At 42.4% G+C, this 21,882-nt stretch overlaps 1 protein-coding gene across 1 annotated transcript in view; it reads left to right on the plus strand.

Moving 5' to 3' along the window:
- Nucleotides 1–2,491: 2,491 nt before the first annotated feature.
- LOC137361095 (interleukin-20 receptor subunit alpha-like) overlaps nt 2,492–21,882 on the plus strand; it is a 46,056-nt gene continuing 26,665 nt past the window's right edge. Inside the window, exon 1 of the mRNA XM_068026054.1 lies at nt 2,492–2,716. Within this exon, the coding sequence (XP_067882155.1) occupies nt 2,662–2,716 (55 nt within the window). The 5' untranslated portion in view covers nt 2,492–2,661. The remainder of the gene's footprint in view (nt 2,717–21,882) is intronic.

A 21,882-nucleotide genomic window follows, 5' to 3' on the forward strand; every position in this document is an offset into this window, starting at 1 on the left:
GTGTTGTGAGGAAGATGCAAAGCAGCTTCAAGGGAATTTGGAAAGACTTAATGAGTGGGCAAGATCAATGGCAGATGGAATATAATGTGGAAAAATGTGAGGTTATCCACTTTGGTAGGAGGAATAGATGTGCAGAGTATTTCTTAAATGGTAAGAGATTAGAAAGTGTAGATGTAGAAAGGGACCTAGGTATCCTTGTCAGTAAGTCACTGAAAGTTAACATGCAGGTGCAGCAAGCAATTAGGAAGGCTTTTATTGCAAGTGGATTTGAGTACAGGAGTAGTGAAGTCTTACTTCAATTGTATAGAACCTTGGTTAGACCGCACCTGGAGTAATGTGTTCAGTTTTGGTCCCCTTACCTTAGGAAGGATATTATTGCCATAGAGGGAGTGCAACGAAGGTTCACCAGACTTGTTACCGGGATGGCAGTCCAGTCCGATGAAGAGAGATTGGGGAAACTGGGCCTGTATTCTCTAGAGTTTCGAAGAATGAGAGGTGATCTCATTGAAACCTACAAAATACTGAACAGGATAGACAGGATAAATGCAGGTAAGATGTTTCCCCTGGTTGGGAAATCTAGAACCAGGGGAAACAATTTAAAAATAAGGGGGAAGCCACTTAGGACAGAGGAGAAATTTCTTTACTCAGAGGGTTGTGAACGTTTGGAATTCTCTACCCCAGAGGACTGTGGAAGCTCAGTCATTGAGTATGTTTAAAGCAGAGATTGACAGATTTCTAAATACAAATGACATCAGGGGATTTGAAGATAGTGTGGGGAAAAGGCATTGAAGTGGATGATCATCCATGATCGTATTGAATGGTGGAGCAGGCTCGATGGGCTGAATGGCCTACTCCTGCTCCGATGTTTCTATATTCCTTTTCTTTTTATACTATGATGACCAGAACTGTAGGTGCGGTCACACCAATAATTTATAAAGTAGCTGGATTACTCCACTACTTCAGCTCAATATTGACCTTTAAATAATTCCCAACATCTGATTTGCTTTACTCATTGCCATTGAGCACTGTAATAGTTTCAATTTATTGTCAATCAGAGGCCCCATATCCCTTTCATTTGCCTTGTATGTGATGTCCTTGGGACTTGAGTGAGGTTCCGGCGAGTTTGCGATAAAGTATGAGGCACAATCAGAGAGACAAAGACTGCAGCAGCTGAACATAAAGGCTTCTCTTTTATCCTGTCAGTTTTAGTTTCATTTTGCTGGTATGTGTATTCTACAACAGCATCTAGAGTATACAATGCACAATGCAATTGCAATTTCAAAACACTGCGATACTTTCATTTCTTTCCATTTAAGTAATAGTCTCTTCCTGCACCTTCAGTGGCCCCATTCATTTTGCGTTTCCTCTCAATAAAAATGTTTAAAACTTTTTCTTATTATCCTTTGCTTCTCTTGACATATTAATTTCAAAATTTTTATTTGCAATTTTGGTACCTTTTGTTTAAGAATACTGCTATGCCTTTTAGTACTGAATCTATCTTAGCCCTGTGCCATTTTCCTTTGTACCCTTCATAGTCTTTGTGAGCAGCTTAGTAGTCCCTTTCAGAAAGGAATGCCTTTAATGTTGGGACCTTTACGTTGCATGGGTGCCTATTACATTCAGAATCACCTTCTTGAAGGAAATCCATCATTCCCCAATTCCTTTAGCTGTATTCAAACCTGCCAGACCCAATCTGCCAAGTCTTCACAAGCAGATTAAGTTTGTACTCTTAGAATTGACAAACTTAATTAGAATCATGAAATCATATAATACTAAAGCACAGAAGGAAACCCTGTAGCTCATCAAGTCTGTGCCAGCTCTTTTGAAGAGTTAGTCCTATTCCCCTGTTCTTTCTCCATATCCCCGCAATTTATTTCTCCTTCATTTACTTATCCAATTCCCTTTTTAATTTGGTTGAGTTTTTATAACCTAACCAATCCATGCAATAATATTAGAATCACTGATACTTAAAGCCTCACCCGCCTTTATGTTGGAGGTTTGACAATGCCTGTTCCTCATAATCAAATGCAGGATGTTTTCTCCTTTTTGGCTCTTTTACACTCCGAGCCATAAAACAGTCTTCCATTAACTCTAGAAATCTCTTCCCTGTCTTAGCAGTAGAGATATTGTCCCAATCCATTTCCGGTAAGTTAAAATCTCCAACTATTAGAGATGGTCCCTTACTAATTTCCATCCCCACCAGTTATAGTATACTTCTGGAATATTGTTTTTGTCAAGAGGCACCGTGGTAAATGTCAATGTGATTTGTCAGGAGGACAGGTTCGACTTTAATGAAACCACTCTTCGGGTGTAACGTGTGCCAGTTTCTAAGGCCACCTGTGTACTCTGCAACCAGCTAAAGGCTCGATCTATGTAGTTGACTCAGAATCGTGCAGCTCAGAGAGACACACCCGCCCCCTAAGTGCAAGGAATGTGAGTTTATTCAAATGCATTATATTTACACCACGCCTCTGAGTAGGGCAAAGCGCTCCGGAACAAAGTTTTCTTTTCCCCAAAGCTCTCAGTGATTGTTGGCAGCCCGGGCGCTCTCCAGCAGCTTGGGGGCCGTCGCGCTGCGGGACCATCCTTTGCGGCTCAGAGCCGTGTTCCTGCAAGAAAAGCAAGTAGGTGGACTGTGGCGTTCCTGCTCCTGGCATTAAAATGCCCACAACAGTACTTCTGCCTATAACCTTACTCATTCTTTCGGAAGTTACAGGTAAGGCTGCAATGTCACTTTCCCCCCCCCCCCCCCCCCTTTCTTGCTCTACATGTTTGTTTTAAAGCTTACTGTCTGAATAAATCAGATTTGTTAATCAGCCTGTTTCACAATAGACGGAAAGGGCTTTAATTTAAAATGTTTAGGAAACAGTTTGTTGTTGCGACCCAACACTGCAATGGGATAACGCAATTTGCTTCAAGCAGTCTCGTGTTATAATAATATGACAATGTTGGTGCTTGCACTTAACAGCTAGCATCGTGAGGAGAAGTGCAGAGCAACCTTTCTTCTAGTCCCAGTACTTATACTTTGTCAGCACATCAATTGGGCAAGATTTCTTGCAGTTTACACTAACAGCCAGTGAGGTTCAGGGCATCACACATACAAAGCAGTTACCTATCTTTTTTCCTCCACTCATTATTAAGTGTGAACACAAACCAACAACAACTTGCATTTGTATAGCATCTTTAAAATGCACCAGGGCACTTCGCAAGAACATTATCAGACAAAATTTGGCACAGATCCTGTAAGGAGATATTGGGGCAGATGGCCAAAAGCTTGTTCAAAGTGGTAGGTTTTAGTGGTTGCCTTAAAGGAGGATAGGGAGGCGGAGAGGTTTAGGAAGGGAATTCCAGAGCTCAGTGCATAAGTAGCCGAATGGTGGCATGTTTAAAATTGGGGATGCAAAAGAGGCCATAATTGGAGTTGCATAGAGATCTCTGAGGGTTTTAAGGCTGGAGGAGTTTACGGAGATAGGGAGGGGTGAGACTATGTAGGGATTTGAAAACAATGAAGAGAATTATAAAATTGAGGTGTTGCTGGACTAGGAGTCAGTATAGGTCAGCAAGCACTGGGGTGTTGGGCAGATGGAACGTGGTGCAAATTAGGACAGAGGCAGTAGAGTTTTGGAGGAGCACAGTTTTTGGAGGATGAAAGATGGGAATCTGGCCAGGAGAATGCTGAACACCAGGAAACTAGGGAATGTTATAATTAATATGATTATAATTATTTAAAATGAATTATCGCATCCCCTGCATCTGTCTTTAAGGGGCCATATTACCTGTTATCACTGTCTCTTAATATATTTATTACACCTTTTCCTGATGGCTCTTGCAAGTTTTTTTTCAGATTCCCTTTTTGCACCTCCTAATATTTTTTTCAACTTTTCTTTGCATTTGTGTAAACCTTTTCTTTTAGCTTGATACTCTATCTTACCTTCTTTGTTGACCATGAGTTGCTTAACTGATTAAGCGGAGCTTTGTGCCTTTTAAGGGAATGTACTGGTCTTGTTTTGTAGCAAATACTTCTTTGACTATCTCCCACTCTTTGTAGGGTTACCTATTAACAGTTCAGTCCAGTTTATCTTGGGCAATTTTTGCCTCATCAATTCAAAATTTGCCTTAACTTTAGAACCTTGATTTGTGACTCTTTTTCTCTCAAATATCATATGAATATTTGATCATATTATGGCCACTGTTTGCAAGACGTTTCCCATACCATCAGACTGTTAACTAATTCTGGCTTGCTACTCACAATTAAATCTCGTATGACGTGTTCCTTAGTCGGTTCTAAAACACATTGGCCTGGATTTTACAGTAAAAGTAATAGTATGGCTATCAGCGTTCACTATTATTAAACAGTAAATTGGGCAGCAACTTTCGATGACCGCCCATAAGCAGCTAAACATGGAAGCCAGGAAATTACTGTCTGAGGTGGCCTGCTCCAGTCTGTGGGAAAGTGTAAGTATAATGAATGGCTGGTGCTGCTCGTCTGCTGTTAACCACGTAATTCAGACCAATATTCCAAAAAACTATTCCTATACAGATTAGTAATTTAAAAGCAAAATACTGCAGATGCTGGAAATCTGAAATAAAAAGAGAAAGTGCTGGAACTACTCAGCAAGTCAGGCAGCATCTGTGGAGAGAGAAGCAGAGTTAACGCTTCAGTTGACTGATGTAAGTGATGAGTTCTGATGAAAGGTCACAGACCTTTTTGTTGCCTAATTTGTTGCCTTTATGTCTCTGCTTCTCCCAGTCTATTTGAAAATTAATAACTCCCATTATAATCATATTGTTTTTGTTACTTGCTCCCTGCCCTTGTAAAGACCTTACAGGCTGAGATATTTAGCTTCCAGTAATGCCCAGTTTCCAGCGAGCTTTCAATAATGGTTACTAGATCATACCTTTTAAGCTGTATTTGTGCTTTGAACTCAATTGTTTTATTGCTTATACCAAGTGCTTTTGTAGTCAGAACTCTTATTCGGGTAAGTGTCCCCATCCTGCCCATATGATCTGATGGTGTTTCTCTCACGATTGTTGTTTTATTACACTTTCTGTTACTGATGCTTTATACATTGCTATACTAATATTTTAATAGGTTCTTAATTTTCAACACTCATGTTATCTTTTTCTTGGGTATTTTATTTTGAATTCCTATCATATTTTTATGTCAGGTATATTTATATTTATCACATTTTGTACTCTGACCTTTGTTCACAACCATTTCTTTTCTTATCTTTGTGCAGCTATTATTTGTATCCAAATCCTCCACCCTCCATTCCACCACCCTCCACACATTTATTGGTTTAAAGTCCTTTCTACAGCCCTAATTTTCCTTTCCACATGGGCATTGGTCCAACCTGGTTCCGAGGTCGCTTGTCCCAACAATATAACTCCTTCCTGTCCCAGTACTGGTGCCAGTATCACATGAAATGGAACCACTCCTTTCCACACTAATCGTCATCTTCTTTCTTGATCTGTTTATCCCTATGCAAGTTAGCACATTGTCAGGTCGTAATCCAGAGGTTATCACCCTGGATGTCATGCTTTTCAATTTTGCTCCAGCTCCTGATACTCCTTCAGTAGGACTTCCACCTTGTTGCTATATAATTGGTTCCCATATATACCACAACAATTGGATCTTTTCCCTTCCCTTTCCAAGTTCCTTTCCAGCTGCTGACACCTTCTGGACTCTGAATCATGACTGCAGAGGGTTTTTTTTTATTCATTCATGGGATGTGGGTGTTGCTGGCTAGGGTTACCCTCTATCCCCCAAATTATCAAAGTCCCTATAATTGCAACCTTTCCTTTTTGCTGCACAGATCATTAGTCAGCATTTTGGCTGCCCTTCTCACAGCCTTTCCCCATATCCTCACAGGTAGCAAGTACATTGCACCTGTTGGACGGGACCAGTTTCTGCAGTTCCTCCTTCCCTGCCTTTACTAGGCTCCCCCTTCCCTGCTGATTGTCAGTCACACATTGTTCGTCCTGCACCGATATCCCTCGATGTGATGTGACTGTGTTCTGGAATAAACTATCCAAACATTCCTTCTCGCCCCACCCACATGTTATAGGATGAATTTTACTGTAGGCTTCGAGACCCCAACGTCAGGGCAAAAAGCAGGTCCCAAGCCTGCAGTTACTGGCAATGGGAACAGATTGTCGATTTTACCACAGGCAGCCGCCTAACTGGCTGCCTGTGGGTCTGCTATGTGATTAAAGACGGTGGGTAGGCTCCTGATGCTGCAGGCCCAATCAGAGGACTGGCAGCTGTGAAGCCTCAGCAGTACAACTAGGAGAGGTGGGCGCTGCTGAGGCAGGCAGGAGACCTCAGGGCACCGCCAAGTAAATAAATTAAAAATCAAAACTTCTGTGGACTGGGAGGTCAGAGGGGAAACCCCTCCAGGGGGACCATTGGGGCTGCGGGCCTGCCTTCCTTGCCCGCACTTTGAGACATGGAGCCTGCAGCTCCAATGGCTGCCCCAGGTTGCCTCAGGGACGCCACCTCCATGAAGCAAAATGCCAGTGGCTCCATTTCATGGCCCCTAATTAGGGCCTTAGTAATGCATATCAGCTCCCTGCCTCTGTGGATTGGGCACCTGATCTGCACCCCAGTCCACCTCCTGACTGCTGCTGGGAAACTACACTGCCAGCAGGACAATGCCGGGGAGCAGTCCCGACATGGTTTCCACTATTTTACTGACCTCCCTCCTCCGTTCCTGCCACCCAGGGTCAGGTAAAATTCAGCCCTATGGCCGGGATTTTATGTGGCCCGCTGAGGTGGGTCCACAGTTGGGAGAGGAGCACAGAGTATCACAACGGGTCGGCGGGGGGGGGTGGCTGCTGGTTGCAGAGGGCCTGTGGCCTCCCCATTACCAAGCGACCTTCCCGCAGTGGGATAGGCTGACGACAGCCTTCCTGCCCAGAGGCTAATTCAGGCCCTTAAGTGGCCTATTAATGGCCAATTAAGGGGCCCCTATCAGCTGCCGCTGGGACCTTACACTTGTAACACGAGGCAGCCTCCCTCCTTCGCAGGCAATTTGTGGCCCACAGGGGACTCCCCCACTGGGCACCAGGAACCCCCTCCCCCAGACGACACGACCACCTGCCCGCCCAACCTCAGTGGGGCCTTCCGGACTGCCCCGGCGGTCCCACCTCACTTACTTACTCCAGGGTTCCAACACTGAGCCTGGGTTCGAGGCCTCTATAGTATCGGCAGTGGCCAACGCGCCCGGTGGCGTTGCCGTTACTGCTGAGCTGCGGGCCTCTGATTGGCCAGCAGCTCCTGGAAGCGGGATTCACATCTTTAAAGGGAAAGGAATCCCGGCACAGGAAACTTGAAGGTTAAAAGACTGGAGGACCACTCTGAGGGGGCGCAAAACGGCCAAGGTGGGGTTCTCCCTGCCTTTTCGGCCTGCCACCAGGACCCCTGTCTCCAAAACAAAATCTAGCCCTATGAGTCGGAGTGTCTCAAACTCACATTCCAGTTCAAAAACCCTGAGCTGGTGTGATTCAAAACATAAATATTTCCCACAGAAGTGGTTATGTGGGAAAGCCTCACTATCCACAAATTTATGCATTCTGTCTTCCTGGCACTGTGCCTTTGCAGCCATTATCTATTCTATATTCATTTATTGTTTATGTAGGCATTCGAGCTAACTGAATCACCTTTAATACTAAATTTGTTACTGGTACTGCTCAGTTTGTATATGGAGCTTATAACGCTACTTAATTAAAGGTCTGCTTTTTGCCTTTGCCCATTATTTTTCTACTTTAGGTAGCCCTTAATCTATGATGTAATGCAGAATGCATCATTCTGCTAAGGTGTGCCTTAAAACCACAAATACTAAATGCTGTTAAGTAAACACAGACTGATGTCGCTCAGTCTTTAACTGCTGTTTGATCAGGTAACTTTGAGACTGAATATGCTTTAAACTTTTCAGTTGCTGGAGAGTTTGTTTGTATATTCCAAATGAGTGCTTTGGTTCCTACTTTTATCTAGCATAATTCAAATTTGCAGAAGACAGTGTCGCTTGACATCTGAAGTGTGAAGGATAGTATATTTGCATATATGCCAAGCTTTTATAGCAACTGGATAGATGGCAACTTAATGATGGATCACTGTCCAATACATAAACAGCTCATCTTTTCACTGTCTGCAAAGCAACAGCAACTACAAGTAATACATTGGAAGTGGAAAAGTGATACTGTATTTTATGTGAAGGACAATGAGACATCCTGAGAACATGCTAAAGAGCTATATAAATACAACTCTCTCTTTTTGCTCTTTTCGCTTTGCTTTATATTTTTTCTATGGAATTTATTGTGGGATTATTCCATTCTTCGGTCTGTACACTTGTAATTGGAGCGCTCTTTCTGGTGCTCTAATGCTTTAATCATCATTAATCTATATTTGACCGAGCATTACTGTCATTTTATTCAGCAGACACTGACAGTAATGACACAGTCTCTAGGAGTGAACATTCACACCATCTACATGTCAAAAGTATTTCATTTGCTGTAAAGCGCCTTAGGATGCCCTAAGGTCATGAAAGGTGCTATATAAATGCAAGCTCTTTTGTTGACCTTCATTAACTTGCTCATGCTTGTGGGATCTTAACACATCATCAATAGGCTGTCCATGGCTGGACTGTCATAATGATTGGAGCTGAAGTTAGCATCATAGAATGGTGTCAAACTGGTTTATCAAAAGAAGTAAAAAGCCAGCAGTGGAACAATGAATGGAATTCAAATAAAACATTCAACTAACAAGGAAGATGTAGGGCAATAAAATATTGTTTGAGAAAGAGCATTGCAAAAATATTTTGAAACAAGCTCATAGGGACTAAAAGTAAAAAAGGCTAATAAGCTCATTTTAAATGGCAAAGCAGGGCTGATTGTTGCATCAATTTTCAGTGCTACAGAGTGGAAGGAGGAGTTCAGTCCCCTGTTCCATACAGACTCTGATCTCAGCCTTGTTGTGAATCATTTCTACACAATTCATGTCAACTGGCTAAGAGAAACAAAGGCAGAGGCACTAGTGGGAGCAACTCTCAACTTGCCTTCTCAACCTCATTGGATGAATTGCCCAGCAAGACCTGAGAAAGGAACAAATGGGTCGATACATTACCAACACACTGAAAAGTACTATTTTATTTCAGATTTCGAGCATCTGCAGTATTTTGCTTTTATTTCGCTGAAAAGTATTGTTGTACAGCATGTCTGCAGTGTTTACTGCTTCATTTATGCCATAAGCAATGTGCGTGGAACACAAAAACCAAAGTATAATGAGGCACAGTGTTAGGAGAACACAGTATTAAACAGACTATTATGACAAAAAAGGGTAAAATAAGCAGAAAATAATTTAGATTTGATTCTGAGACTATCAAGTTCAATGACAACTGAGAAATGCATGCCAAGCCATAATATCTTTCACTATTTCTCATCCTTAATTATTTATTCAAGTCCTTTAATTTAAAAGTCAAATCAATGCAGTCTCTCACCTGATTTAAAAGCTGCAGTTACATGACTGTCTCCCTAATACCATTTTCAAAATAATAGTTAAATATTCAAAACATCAAAAAGCATTTATTAGTCGTACAGAATACAGAAGAGTTGCTGCGTAATAAGTGGCTTTTTTTAATTCATTCATGGGATGTGAACGTCACTGGCTAGGCCAGCATTTATTGTCCATCCCTAACTGCCCTTGAGAAGGTGGTGGTGAGCTGCCTTCTTGAACCGCTGCAGTCCAAGTGATGTAGGTACACCCACAGTGCTGTAAGGAAGGGAGTTCCAGGATTTTGACCCAGCGACTGTGAAGGAATGGCAATATAGTTCCAAGTCAGGATGGTGTGTGGCTTGGCGGGGAACTTGCAGGTGGTGGTGTTCCCATGCATCTGCTGCTCTTCTCCTTCTAGGTGGTAGAGGTTGCAGGTTTGGAAGGTACTGTCTAAGGAGCCTTGGTGCATTGCTGCAGTGCATCTTACAGCTGCCACTGTGCGTTGATGATGGAGGGAGTGAATGTTTGTGTAATCAGTAAGACAATAATTGGTTTCCCTGCATAGCACAGTTAGTATATAGCACATACACAATGCTCCTCCCACAAGAGGTTGTGTACTAAGTGTTTCATTAATACAGAGACTATTTCTATTTGAAGAAGAGCAGGGGAGCTCTCCCTGTGTCCTGTCTAATATTTATCCCTCAAACAACATCACTAATACAGATTACCTAGACATTAATTTTATTGCTATTTGTAGGACCTTGCTGAGCACAAATTATCTGCCATGTTTTCCTACATTACAACATTGACTACACTTCAAAAAGTATTTAATTGGCCATGAAGAGCTTACGGATGTTGTGAAAGGTGCAACATAAATGAAAGTTTGTTCATTGGCTGTGAAGTGTTTTCTGATGCCCTGAGATCACGAAAGGCATCATATAAATCCAAATTTTTTTTTCCATTGGTTTCTAAGTACAATTTCTCCAAGTCTGCCTGTGCTTCCAGCAACCACCAGATTCAAAGTTATTTGCTTTTTACTTATGATACTAAAAGCTGATATAAAATGTAGCTGTATTGGAGCAGATTTTCCTGTTGCTAAACCTGGGATTATTGGATTAACTAGACACAGCATATAATGGAATATCACGCAAAGAAAATCATATACCATAACAGACCTCCTCTGAGTTTTGGTCCATTCATTCAAGTTGGCTGAAAATTAGACAGGCTCTGTTACTTGCATGCAATTCACCCTGTCCACTAAAGGCCAGCTCAGGTCTGCAAATGAAACCGGATCCGAGCCCAACAGAACCATATCCGACCCCGAGCCCCACCTGCCCCGAGTCCTTACATTTTTTCCCGCACCCGATCCGAACATCAGTTAACCTAACTTCCCTTTTTCACTTTGTTGCTTATCTGCACAAGTTGTAACTGTAAACAAAACCACCTTTCAAGTCCAAAAAGTATATTAACATTGGAGCCACTTACCTGAGGTGGTGAGATAGCGTGTCCAACCCGACCCGACCCGAGCCTGAATGCCGGACCCGGAAGTGCGACCCGACCCGAACCCAACACATGTCTTTGGGTCTCGTCGGGTTCGGGTCGTCTCGTCGGGTTCGGGTCGGGTCGCCGGCCTTTACTATCCACCTTTCCTTCATGCAGTGCGGCCAGGTAATCCTATACATCCAGGCATAGTAACAGGAAACTCTGTCCCGTTAAATTCTCTGCACTTAAGAGGTTAGTACACACTATTTCATATTCTGAAACATGGATCTTTTAGTGAAGGCTATTTCATATGAAATATTTTTTATGTTGTGTACAGTGCTTAATTTTATCTAATGACATAACTCCCAATGTTGAACTATATAGTATAGAAGGGCGGATCTGTAGTTTGCTGTTGCATAACAATTGGCCCTCTCTGTGAGCTACCAAGTTTGAGGTGGATCCCTGGGAGGTACAAAAGGAATGTTGATGAACTCATATTCCTAGTTTACATAATGATATTTTGGTCAATTCATTTCAAAGGATAATTGGTAATGTGTTCTAAGAGATATCAGTCTTGCTAAGCTGCATATGGTGCTATAATGGAAAAAAAGCAGAGCCAATTTTTTGGAGAGCAGAGTTGAGGGCGCGACATAGCTGTGCTGTTGCTGGATTTCCAGACTACACCATTTAATGCTGGCTAGTGCCTGCGAGTGGGTTCTGGTCCTTGGAGGTTTCCCCTTGGAAAAGATCCCCACTGCCAGCCTTTGCTTCTCAATGGTTCCAACGCCAGTCTCTTCTTCTGAATCACTGGAGCACGAGGCAACACTGCCTGTTGACAAAGAACTTTCACCATCTGAGTCTGGATCTTCATTCTCTTGGTGTGGCATCTTTGAGATGGAGCTGATACTCTCCAAACCAGAAATACTGCGATCCCGGAGGAACTGTGACTCAGTGCAGGTACCCTTGGTCTCTTCTGCTGTAAATGGTACCTTGGTGATCTCGTGCATAGTTATGAAGTCGAGGTCCTTACACGCTGATAGTCCTGCCACTGCTAGTCCGCTTGTGTCTACCAGGTAGTGGTTAGCACTGCAGCCTCACAGCTGCAGGAACCCGGGTTCGATTCTGGGTACTGCCTGTGTGGAGGTTGCAAGTTCTCCCTGTGTCTGCGTGGGTTTTCTCCGGGTGCTCCGGTTTCCTCCCACAAGCCAAAAGACTTGCAGGTTGGTAGGTAAATTGGCCATTATAAATTGTCACTAGTATAGGTAGGTGGTAGGGAAAGGTGGGGATGTTTGGTAGGAATATGGATTAGTATAAATGGGTGGTTGATGGTCGGCACAGACTCGGTGGGCCGAAGGGCCTGTTTCAGTGCTGTATCTCTAATCTAATCTAATATTTTTTGTTTCCATGCCGACTTGGCATTCCTCCATTGCATTGCTAGTGTGCCATTGCTTGGGATGGGTAACCCGCTGTATACAGACAACTTGGCAGTTGTTGGTTGTATCATTGATTTCCAATGACTCCAGTACATATCCTTCAGGATTCGGAATGTTAGGATCTTTGTATTAGTGCCTTGTCAATCTTAACCCTGAGTGTGTGTTTGTCAGTTTTCTTTGGGCATGTGATGCTAATGGTGGCGAAAGCATCCAGTTGCCTTCATCGCATGATGTGTCAGGTTCACAATGTGGAACGCTTGCTTGTCTTCTGGCCAGGAATTGCTTCATGCTGAGTGTTGTCTCGGGTCTGCTTCGCTGTGGACTTCGTATTGCAGCTTGCATTTATGCAAGTCTCTGGTGCTTTCCTTGTTGCTTTTGCCCTGTTTTTCTGTTTTTGTGTCCTACCGTGACTTTTGGCTGCATCTTTGGAGCCAGGTTTCTTGTGTAGGTGGGCCCAGTGTTCTTTTACACCGCACGCCTTGCGCAGGTCTTGAAATGCAGGACAACATCGCGGTGAGTGGGACTAACCACACTTACCACACAGCTTGCTTACTGTTGGCTGCACCTAATGCTTGCAGGTGCTGTTGTCCAGCTACAATAGCTTTGTATTTCCTGCCATCTTCCAACAGCGCATCAATGCTGTGACCTTTCTTTTTCCCCAAGAGGTCTTTTTGAAATGCTTCAATGTGTGTTGATATAATCACCAGCTCTAAAAGTCTCTCTGACATCTCTGTTTCTGAGAAAGCGCATTTGTTGCCCTTAGCATGGCATCTACTGATGAACTGGGCTATTGGTTCCTGTGGCTGTTGCCTGTAGGACATCAATTCCAGGTGATGAATTCTAAAATTTACTTATAATCGGAGCTGATCTTCTAGCACTTTTCATATCTTTGCGGGATCTTTCTGGTCCTCTTCAGATAAGCCTGATGTATTGATTCCATGTAATTTCTCATTTCCAACTGCTATTAGTATTTACACAGCCTGTTTATTTGGTTCTGCAATCACTTGGTCTGTGAGGCATAACTGCATTCTTTGTTTGAAAAGTTGGAAATCGGATAGGATATCCTTGGCCTTCCAGTTCATGCTGGGAAATTTGGTATCCATCTTCCTGCTGTTCTTTTGCTTAAAACCTGCTTTAAGACTTGTTCTATGACTGCACTGTTTCCCCTTTGAGAAATTCTTTGTTATTTAGACTAGCTGCTTGGATTGAGAGGATCAGGTGTTTGACAGTGCTCTATGTTCATCTTGCTTGCAGCACTTAAGCTTGTCTGTTACACAGCTGTTCAATAGGCAGTTCAATTGTTTTTTTAAGTTTGTTTATGTTCTTCACACTTGAGTTATTTAATGTTTTTTTAAACTGTGGCTGCATGAATGGAAGCTCTGCATAGACTGGGGTTTTCCGCACTTTTGCTATCGGGTGCCTTGTGTAATGGTGTCAACATCGATCAGCCTGGGAAAGGAGTCATTTTTTATGGAGTCTTTAGAAAATGATCAATCTTTTAAGCACTTCAGAGCTTGTTTTTGTTTAAAAGCATTATCCCTTGACTGTCAGCACAGTATCTCACATGATTTACTTGCAGCTTGTCATTTTGAGCTGGAGATAAATTCATTTTTTCTTTCTGCTGTTGAGCCAGTATTTTCTTTTTTTACTTTCTCTCTTTTGGCTGTAGGAGGGTCGTTTTCAAAGCTGTTTTACCCGTGGTCCTCAACTTAGACTTTGTCTTCTCACCACAGCTGCCACCATGTAATGCATTTTATGTTGGCTGATGCAACATAAAAGAGATGCGTGGAATTCTGTAGGTTGAAGATCTCAACAGGGGTATTACAGCTAAACTATTAAGTACTGTACAGAGTAAACGATTTACAGAACCTCAGTCTGGGTGTTACAGTTTGCAGAGTGACTCTGGCTTCGAGTCACATGACTGCATCCTGCTACTTGGCTCATTAGCATACTAAGATCTTAAAGGAATATCATTCTTAAAGGCAATCTTATAACACTGTCTACCTATCCAATGCTGTCTGCAGCTGAGGGAGTTTTTGCATAGTCTACTCCCAGGCAACTAACAATGTCCTTCATATCCTGCCACTAGTAAGTGCCAGGGACTGCCATGGTATGATGATTATTCCCTCCCTTCCCCCTTGCCATCTGGAAATTGCATGACCTTTGATTTAATGCCACCCTACTCAACACTAGTCAGATCGGGAGTTGAACTGAGCGGGCTTAAATGTGTGCCTGTCCTGTGTCTTGAGCACATCAAATGTTTTAACTGATGTAATAATAAAAAACACATTGGCGTAATTTTCAACTTACTGCTTGAGGATAAAACTGGTATTAGCAGTCGGGCAGTTATGATAGAAACTTGCCCAAATTTCCTTTCCATAATAGCAAAGCCAGTTTTACACTCCAGCAATAAGACCTCCTTTGAACTGTTTGCACTGCAGCAAGTAAACTTACTCACTGCAGTCTTTGTTACTTCATAATATTGCTGTGACCAAGTTAGTAGCATATCTTGTAAGAGACAATCGGGTGCCTGACCCACTTCTCTTATGCACTGAGCAGCACTGGAATACAAGAGCAAACCAAAGTGAAAATTCTCCATGGGCATTTTATTTTTATTATTTTTCCTTCCAATATCTGAAAGGGTTTAGCTTCATAGGTGTCCACTTGTCTCCAATACTTCACCGAAGTGTCCATTCTCCACGTGTGAGCCCAGAACAACATTTTAAAGGGCACATCTGTCATAAAGGTGTATATTTATTGTTTGTAAACAAGACAAAATGTGATAAAAATACATAGTACCACTTGTACATACCATCTTTATGACAATAATAGCGCTTGGCTCTTCTGCCTCGACAGTCCCCCAGAAAAAAAGACAGAACGAAATGTCTCTTTAGTTTACATAGTAGCTGAAAGCAAACAAAAAATGGAGTGTGAGATACAATTTTCAGCATCTCAGACAGCCCACCAGAACCACAACTAAGATACTGTGCTAATGAGACAGAAACCACTGTCAGCAGCAAAAACTAAGAGGGATGGAAAATTTTGAACCAACACAAACAGCAAAACCGCAGGTTTTCTAAAAGATATGTTACATAAATTATTTTGTTTGCTTATCAAAAGCTTTGCCTGTTGAGCATCCCATATTAGGCCTTTCACTAGTCAGAGGTGGGGAGTGAATTTTTTTTTTATTTTATGCACTAATGTGTTCTCACTAAATTCCTGTCCATGTTTTCTTAACACAGTTGAAAAGCTATTTAAAATAGACAGGTAGTGACTGAGCTAAAATAACACAAACAGGAATTTAACTGCTAAACACAGAAAACAGAGAACATTAAACCAATTATTCAAAGAATGGATCAGAGTGTTTATTCTGTGCCTCCAAAAGGGTCAGTTTCAGGCTGATTCCTTTCATTTAGTGCCCCCCCGTATTCTGAGCTGGTGCTTCCCGATTAGTTGTCTTATTTACACTGGCTCTAATGACATCTCCTAGATTTGGTATTAGCTCACTTGCAATTTGCTCATTGTTCTCATCAGTATCAGTTGGCAAGATGTCCCAAACTCACCTTCTATTTGAAAGAAAAATAAAAATAAACTAGGAATGTTAATCCTTGCACCCTTAAAGTAGATGATATCAGCCTGTTGCAGCCAAGCATACTTCAGAACATGTTTCATCAACACCAGTTGATGAGTGAGTCTATTCAAGAGAGCAATAGATTTTTAGATACTAAGGGAGTCATGGGTATCGGGCAAGTAAGTAGAATTGATGTACAAGTTCAGCTATGATCCTATGGAATGTTGGAGCTGTATAGCCTACTGCTTTTCCTGTTTCTTGTGGTAAGTCCTTAAAGTGTGCCCAGCTTACTTAAAGCTCAGCAGAACAATTTGTAAAAACAGGATGATTGTAAGAATATTTTCATTGACAGCAATTAAGGCATTACCTTACAATATAAGTACCAATTTGGGAATCATTTTACATTGGTAATCTTTAAATTATTCACAGAAATATTACGGGTAGCAATTACATTGAACCCTGGTCTGTTCACCCAGCTCTGGGACTTCAGATTTTTTGACAATCCCTAATTATATTTTACTCGGGGCTTATGATAAGAGGTCTTTAAGAATTTTTTTGCTGCACCAAAGCTTCAAACAGCTTAAAAAGGAGATTGCAAAGTTGTGTAATAAACTATGCCATTAACAGGCGACTTTGGCACAGTGGTAATGTCAGGGGACTAGTAATTTAGAGACCCAGGCTAATGCCCTTGGGACATGGGTTCAAATCCCACCATGGCAGCTGGTGGAATTTAAATTCAAATAATGTCCTTTAGGGATCAGCAACAAATGCTGGCCTTGTCAGTGATACCTGCAGCCCATGACAGAATAAAAAAGGTAACTACATCAAGTTTCCAAATGCTGTGGATAAGAAGAGGTTAAGCAAACTACCTGGAAGGAGTCAGCAACGGTAGACCTGCATGAAGACAACTACGGAGAGTGGATAAAGAGAGACCCAGGCTCGGGGCCTTCCACTTATCTGCAGGGAGTTGGGAGCAGCGGCAGACCTGCGTGGAGACAACTACCTCTACACGCCGGAGCTTGAAAATAAACAATCAAACTCTGATATCACAGGAAAGCAGTGAGCTGATTGGCTAGTGAGTATTGCTGCTTCGGGACAGAGTCAAAACAACTGGGAGTTTAAAAATGTTAATAATATCAAGTATTAATAGCAAGTAATAAGTGGGTAGCTGGTGAGTCTTTTATTTTAAATAAGGTTTATTAACATTGGCAAGGTTTGTTACTACTATTATTAACATTTTAGTATTGGTAGGGTGTATTAATAGTGTTAAGGTAGATTAGTATTGATAAAGTTTAGTGTTAGCAGTAGGGTTATTATTACTGTTGGTAAGGGTTATTAGTATGAGTAGTAGCACAGTTTATTAATAACAAGGTTTAGTTGTAGTACCAAGGTTTATTATCTAATAGATAGAGAATAGAATGGCAGAGCTGTTCCAACTTCTGCAGTGCACATCCTGTGCTATGGGGGAACTCCCGAACACTTCTTGTGTCCTGGATAACCATATGTGCAAGAAGTGTGGTCAGTTGCAACAGCTTGAGCTCTGGGCTTTGGAACTTGAGCAGCAGCTGGCGTCACTGCAGAGCATCCGTGAGGTCAAGAACTTCGTGGATAGCACATCAATAGATGTGGTCACCCCTCAGCTTAACAGTATACAGAGAGAGAGGGAATGGTTGACCACCAGGCAGTCAAAGAGGAACAGGCAGGTAATGCAGGAGTCCCCTGAGTGCGTCTCACTGTCCAACCAGTAGTGAATACTGAGGAAATTGATAGCTCATCTGGGGAGTGCGGCCAGAGCCAAGGCTATGGCACCACAGGTGGCTCAGCTATACAGTGGGGTACAAGAAAGACTAGAAGAGCGATAGTGATAGGAGATTTGATAGTCAGGGGAACAGACAAAGGTTTCTGTGGCCACAGACCTGAATCCAGGAGAGCATGTTGCGTCCCTGGTGCCAGGGTCAAGGATGTCGCCGAATGGCTGCAGTGCACCCTGAGGGCGGAGGGTGAACAGCCAGCAGTTGTTGGTAGCAACAACATAGGTAGGAAGAGGGATGTGGTCCTGCAGAAAGAGTTTACTGAGCTAGGTAAGAAATTAGCAAGCAGGACCTCAAAAGTGGTCATCTCCGGATTACTCCCAGTAACATGTTTAAGTGAGTATAGAAATAGGAGGATAGTGCAGATGAATGCATGGCTGGAAAGATGGTGCAGGAGGGAGGGCTTTAGATTCCTGGGGTACTGGGACCAGTTCTGGAGAAGGTGGAACCTGTAAAGGCCGGAAGGTTTGTGCCTGAACAGAGCTGGGACAAATTTCCTTGCGGGATGATTTGCTAGTGCTATTGGGGAGGGTTTCAACTAACTTGGCAAGAGTGTGGAACCAGAAGATAATCCAAGAGAGGAACACCAAGGTGCACAGAGAATTGGAAGAGACAGATAACACTCGAGTAGGAAATAGAAAAGTATTAGATGGGGTCAGATTGAGAGTGTTGGACAGTACGAGAGAAGGGAGTAGTTCCATATTAGTTGGAAGTGGACTGAGAAGGACTACGAGGAATACAAAGACAGGATTACAATGCATGTGTGTAATCACACAAAGTGTGGTGAATAAGGTTGGTGAGCTACAAACACAAATAGTATTATGGGAATATGCTGTAGTGGCAATTACAGAATGTGGCTTAAAAATGGCAAGGACTGGATACTTAATATACAAGGATATAAAGTGTTCAGAAAAGATAGAGAAGGAAAAGAAGGAGGTGGGATAGCATTCCTGATTAGGGAAGGCATTGTAGTGCTGGAAAGGGAGGATTTCCTCAAAGGAGCAAGGACAGAATCCATTTGGTTAGAGTTGAGGAGCAAAAAGGATATGATCATGCTACTAGTGGTATTCTATAGGCCTCCAAATATTGAGAGAGAAATAGAGGAGCAAATCTGTGGGGAAATCACAGAGATGTGCAAGAGTGGTGATGTTGAGGGGGGGACCTTTAATTACCCAAATATCATTTGGGATAATTTTCGAGTAAAGGGTGAGAAGGGGGAGGAATTCCTCAAATGTGTTCAGGAGAAATTCCTTGATCAATATGTTCTCAGCCCAAGCAGAAAAAAGGCATTGCTGGATCTGGTGCTGGGAAATGAGGTGGACCAAGTGGACCAAATGTCTGTGGGCGAATACTTAGGCAAGAGCGACGATCAAATCATAGGGTTTAGACTGATAATGCAGAAAAGCAAGGAACGATATAAGGCAGAATGTTTAGGTTGGAACAAAGCTAATTTCAACACGATGTGAAGAGATCTAGCCAGGGTAGAATGGAACCAAAGACTGGCAGGAAGACTGTATCGGAACCATGGGTTGTCTTTAAGGAAGAGATGCTACAGTTACAGGCTAGGATCATTCCAACAAGATTGAAAGGTAGGGGATCCAAGAACAGGGCTCCATGGTTGACGAGGGAGATAGAGATGATGATGAAACAAAGAGGGTGTATGATGCATGTCAGGTGAACACATCAAGTGAGAACCAGGTCATATACAATAAGTTGAGAGGGGAAGTGAAGAGGAAAATAAGACTGGCAAAGAGAGAATGTGAGAATAGAATGGCAGTTAACACAAAAGGGAACCCAAAGATCTTTTACCGGCATGTAAATAGTAAGCGAGTCGTAAGAGGAGTGGGGCCTATTAGGGACAGAGAGGGTAATATATGCTTAGAGGCGCAGGGCAAGGCTAATATACTTAATGAGTACTTTGTTTCACTGTTTACTAAGGAAATGGAGGCTGACAAAATATCAGTAGAAGCAGAGAGCGTAGAGGCCATGGATAGGATAAATATTGAGACCGGGGACGTACTAAAAATGTTGGCAATGCTTGGGGTTAATAAGTCACCTGGTTCGGATGGCTTGCATCCCAGGCTGTTAAAGGAAGTGGGGATGGAGATAGCTGAAGAGCTTGCCAAAATCTTCCAATCTTTCTTGGCTACAGGGGAGGTGTCAGTGGCTTGGAGAGTGGCAAATGTGACACCCTTATTCAAGAAAAGGTGTAAGGACAGGCCTAGCAACTACATCAGTGGTGAGTAAGATTTTGGAAGCAGTAATCAGGGAAAATATCAATGGACACTTAGAGAAGTTTGAGTTAATCGAGGATAGCCAGCATGGATTTGTAAAAGGCAGATCATGATCATGCTTGACAAATTTAATTGAATTATTTGATGAAGTAACAGAGAAAGTTGATGAGGAGAATGTGGTGGATGGTGTTTATATGGATTTTAAGAAAGCATTTGATAAGGTACCATGTAAAAGGCTGGTTAAGACAATTGAGACTCCTGGAATAGGAGGGTCAGTGTCCAATTGGATAAAAAATTGGCTTAAAGACAGAAAACAGCGAGTTTTGGTAAATGGTTGCATTCAGACTGGAGGATGGTAGACAGTGGTGTTCCCCAAGGGTCAGTGCTGGGACCACTGCTTTTTTTGATATATATAAATGACGTAGATCTTGGAATACAGATTAAAATCTCTAAATCTGCTAGCGACACCAGATTTGGAGGTGAGGCAAAGAATGAGGATGATATGAACCGCCTGCAACAGGACATAGATAGGCCAGCAGAATGGGCAGAGAGGTGGCAGATGGAATTTAATACTGATACGCGTAAAGTGATGCATTTGGGCAGAAGGAATAGGGAGAAGCAATATATACTTAATGGCACCATTCTAAAGAATGTGCAGGAGCAGAGGGACCTAGGGGTGCATGTGCATAGATCTTTGAAGATGGCAGGACATATTGAGTGCGTGATTAGTAAAGCATATGAGATCTTGGGATTTATAAATAGAGGCATTGAGTACAAAAGCAGGGAAGTTATGCTGAACCTTTATAAAGCTTTGGTTAGGCCCCAACTGGAGTATTACATCCAGTTCTGGTCACCATACTTTAGGAAGGATGGAGAGGGTACAGAGGGGAGTTACTGGAATGGTTCCTGGGATGGGGGATTTTGGTGACAAGTTAGGTTGGAAAAGCTGGGTTTGTTCTTCTTAGAACAAAGAAGATTGAGGGAAGAAGATTCAATAGAAATGTACAAGATTATGATAGGCTTAGATTTGTTAGACAAGGAAAAGCTGTTCCCATTAACAAATGGTACAAGGACTAGGGGACACAGATTGGAGGTTTTGTGCAAAAGATACAGGGAATATGAGGAAGCACTTTTTATGCAGCGGGTGGTAATGGCCTGGAACTCGGGTGGTAGAAACGGAGACAATCACTGAGTTCAAGAGGAAGTTGGATGGCCATCTGAGAGAAATAGACTTGCAGGGCTATGGGGATTGAGCCGGGGAGTGAGGCTGACAGCATAGCTCCATGGAGAGTTGTCATGGACTCGATAGGCCGAATGGCCTTCTTCTGAGCCGTAAATGACTCTATGACTCTATGACTGTGATCACTACAATTGAAAAAGAGTTTTGGGTGATTCTATAAAGTGTGATAAAAATGAGATAGTATGTGGAAATAAAGAAAGGGCAAGGAAAGCAAAAAAGGAACCAATAAAAAGAGAATTGTTGACTGTGAGGTGGTACCCCAGAGAAGATAGTAAATGATTAAGGAATTAGTGCAAATTCCTGGGGATATTTAACACATACCACATGTTGGTGTTTACAAGAGGGGAGGAGGTAAATCCTGAAGTTGACAGTTATGGTGGATAGAAGCAAAGAAGGGGGAAATGATGTCATGATCTGACAGGATACATCAAAGGAACCTGGTGAGTGGAGGAAGAAAGGCCTCCAATAATTTCCAATATAATTGGAAATTATATTGCAGGGTTCTATTAAGAATGGGTGTGTCCAGAGAACTGAAGAATGTGCAATGTAGTACCCATTTTCAAAAAGGGAGACCGAGCTAACCTGAGTAATTACAGGCCTATTAATTTAATCTTGCTG

The sequence above is a fragment of the Heterodontus francisci genome, chromosome 3 (assembly GCF_036365525.1).
Source record: "Heterodontus francisci isolate sHetFra1 chromosome 3, sHetFra1.hap1, whole genome shotgun sequence".
NCBI lineage: Eukaryota > Metazoa > Chordata > Chondrichthyes > Heterodontiformes > Heterodontidae > Heterodontus > Heterodontus francisci.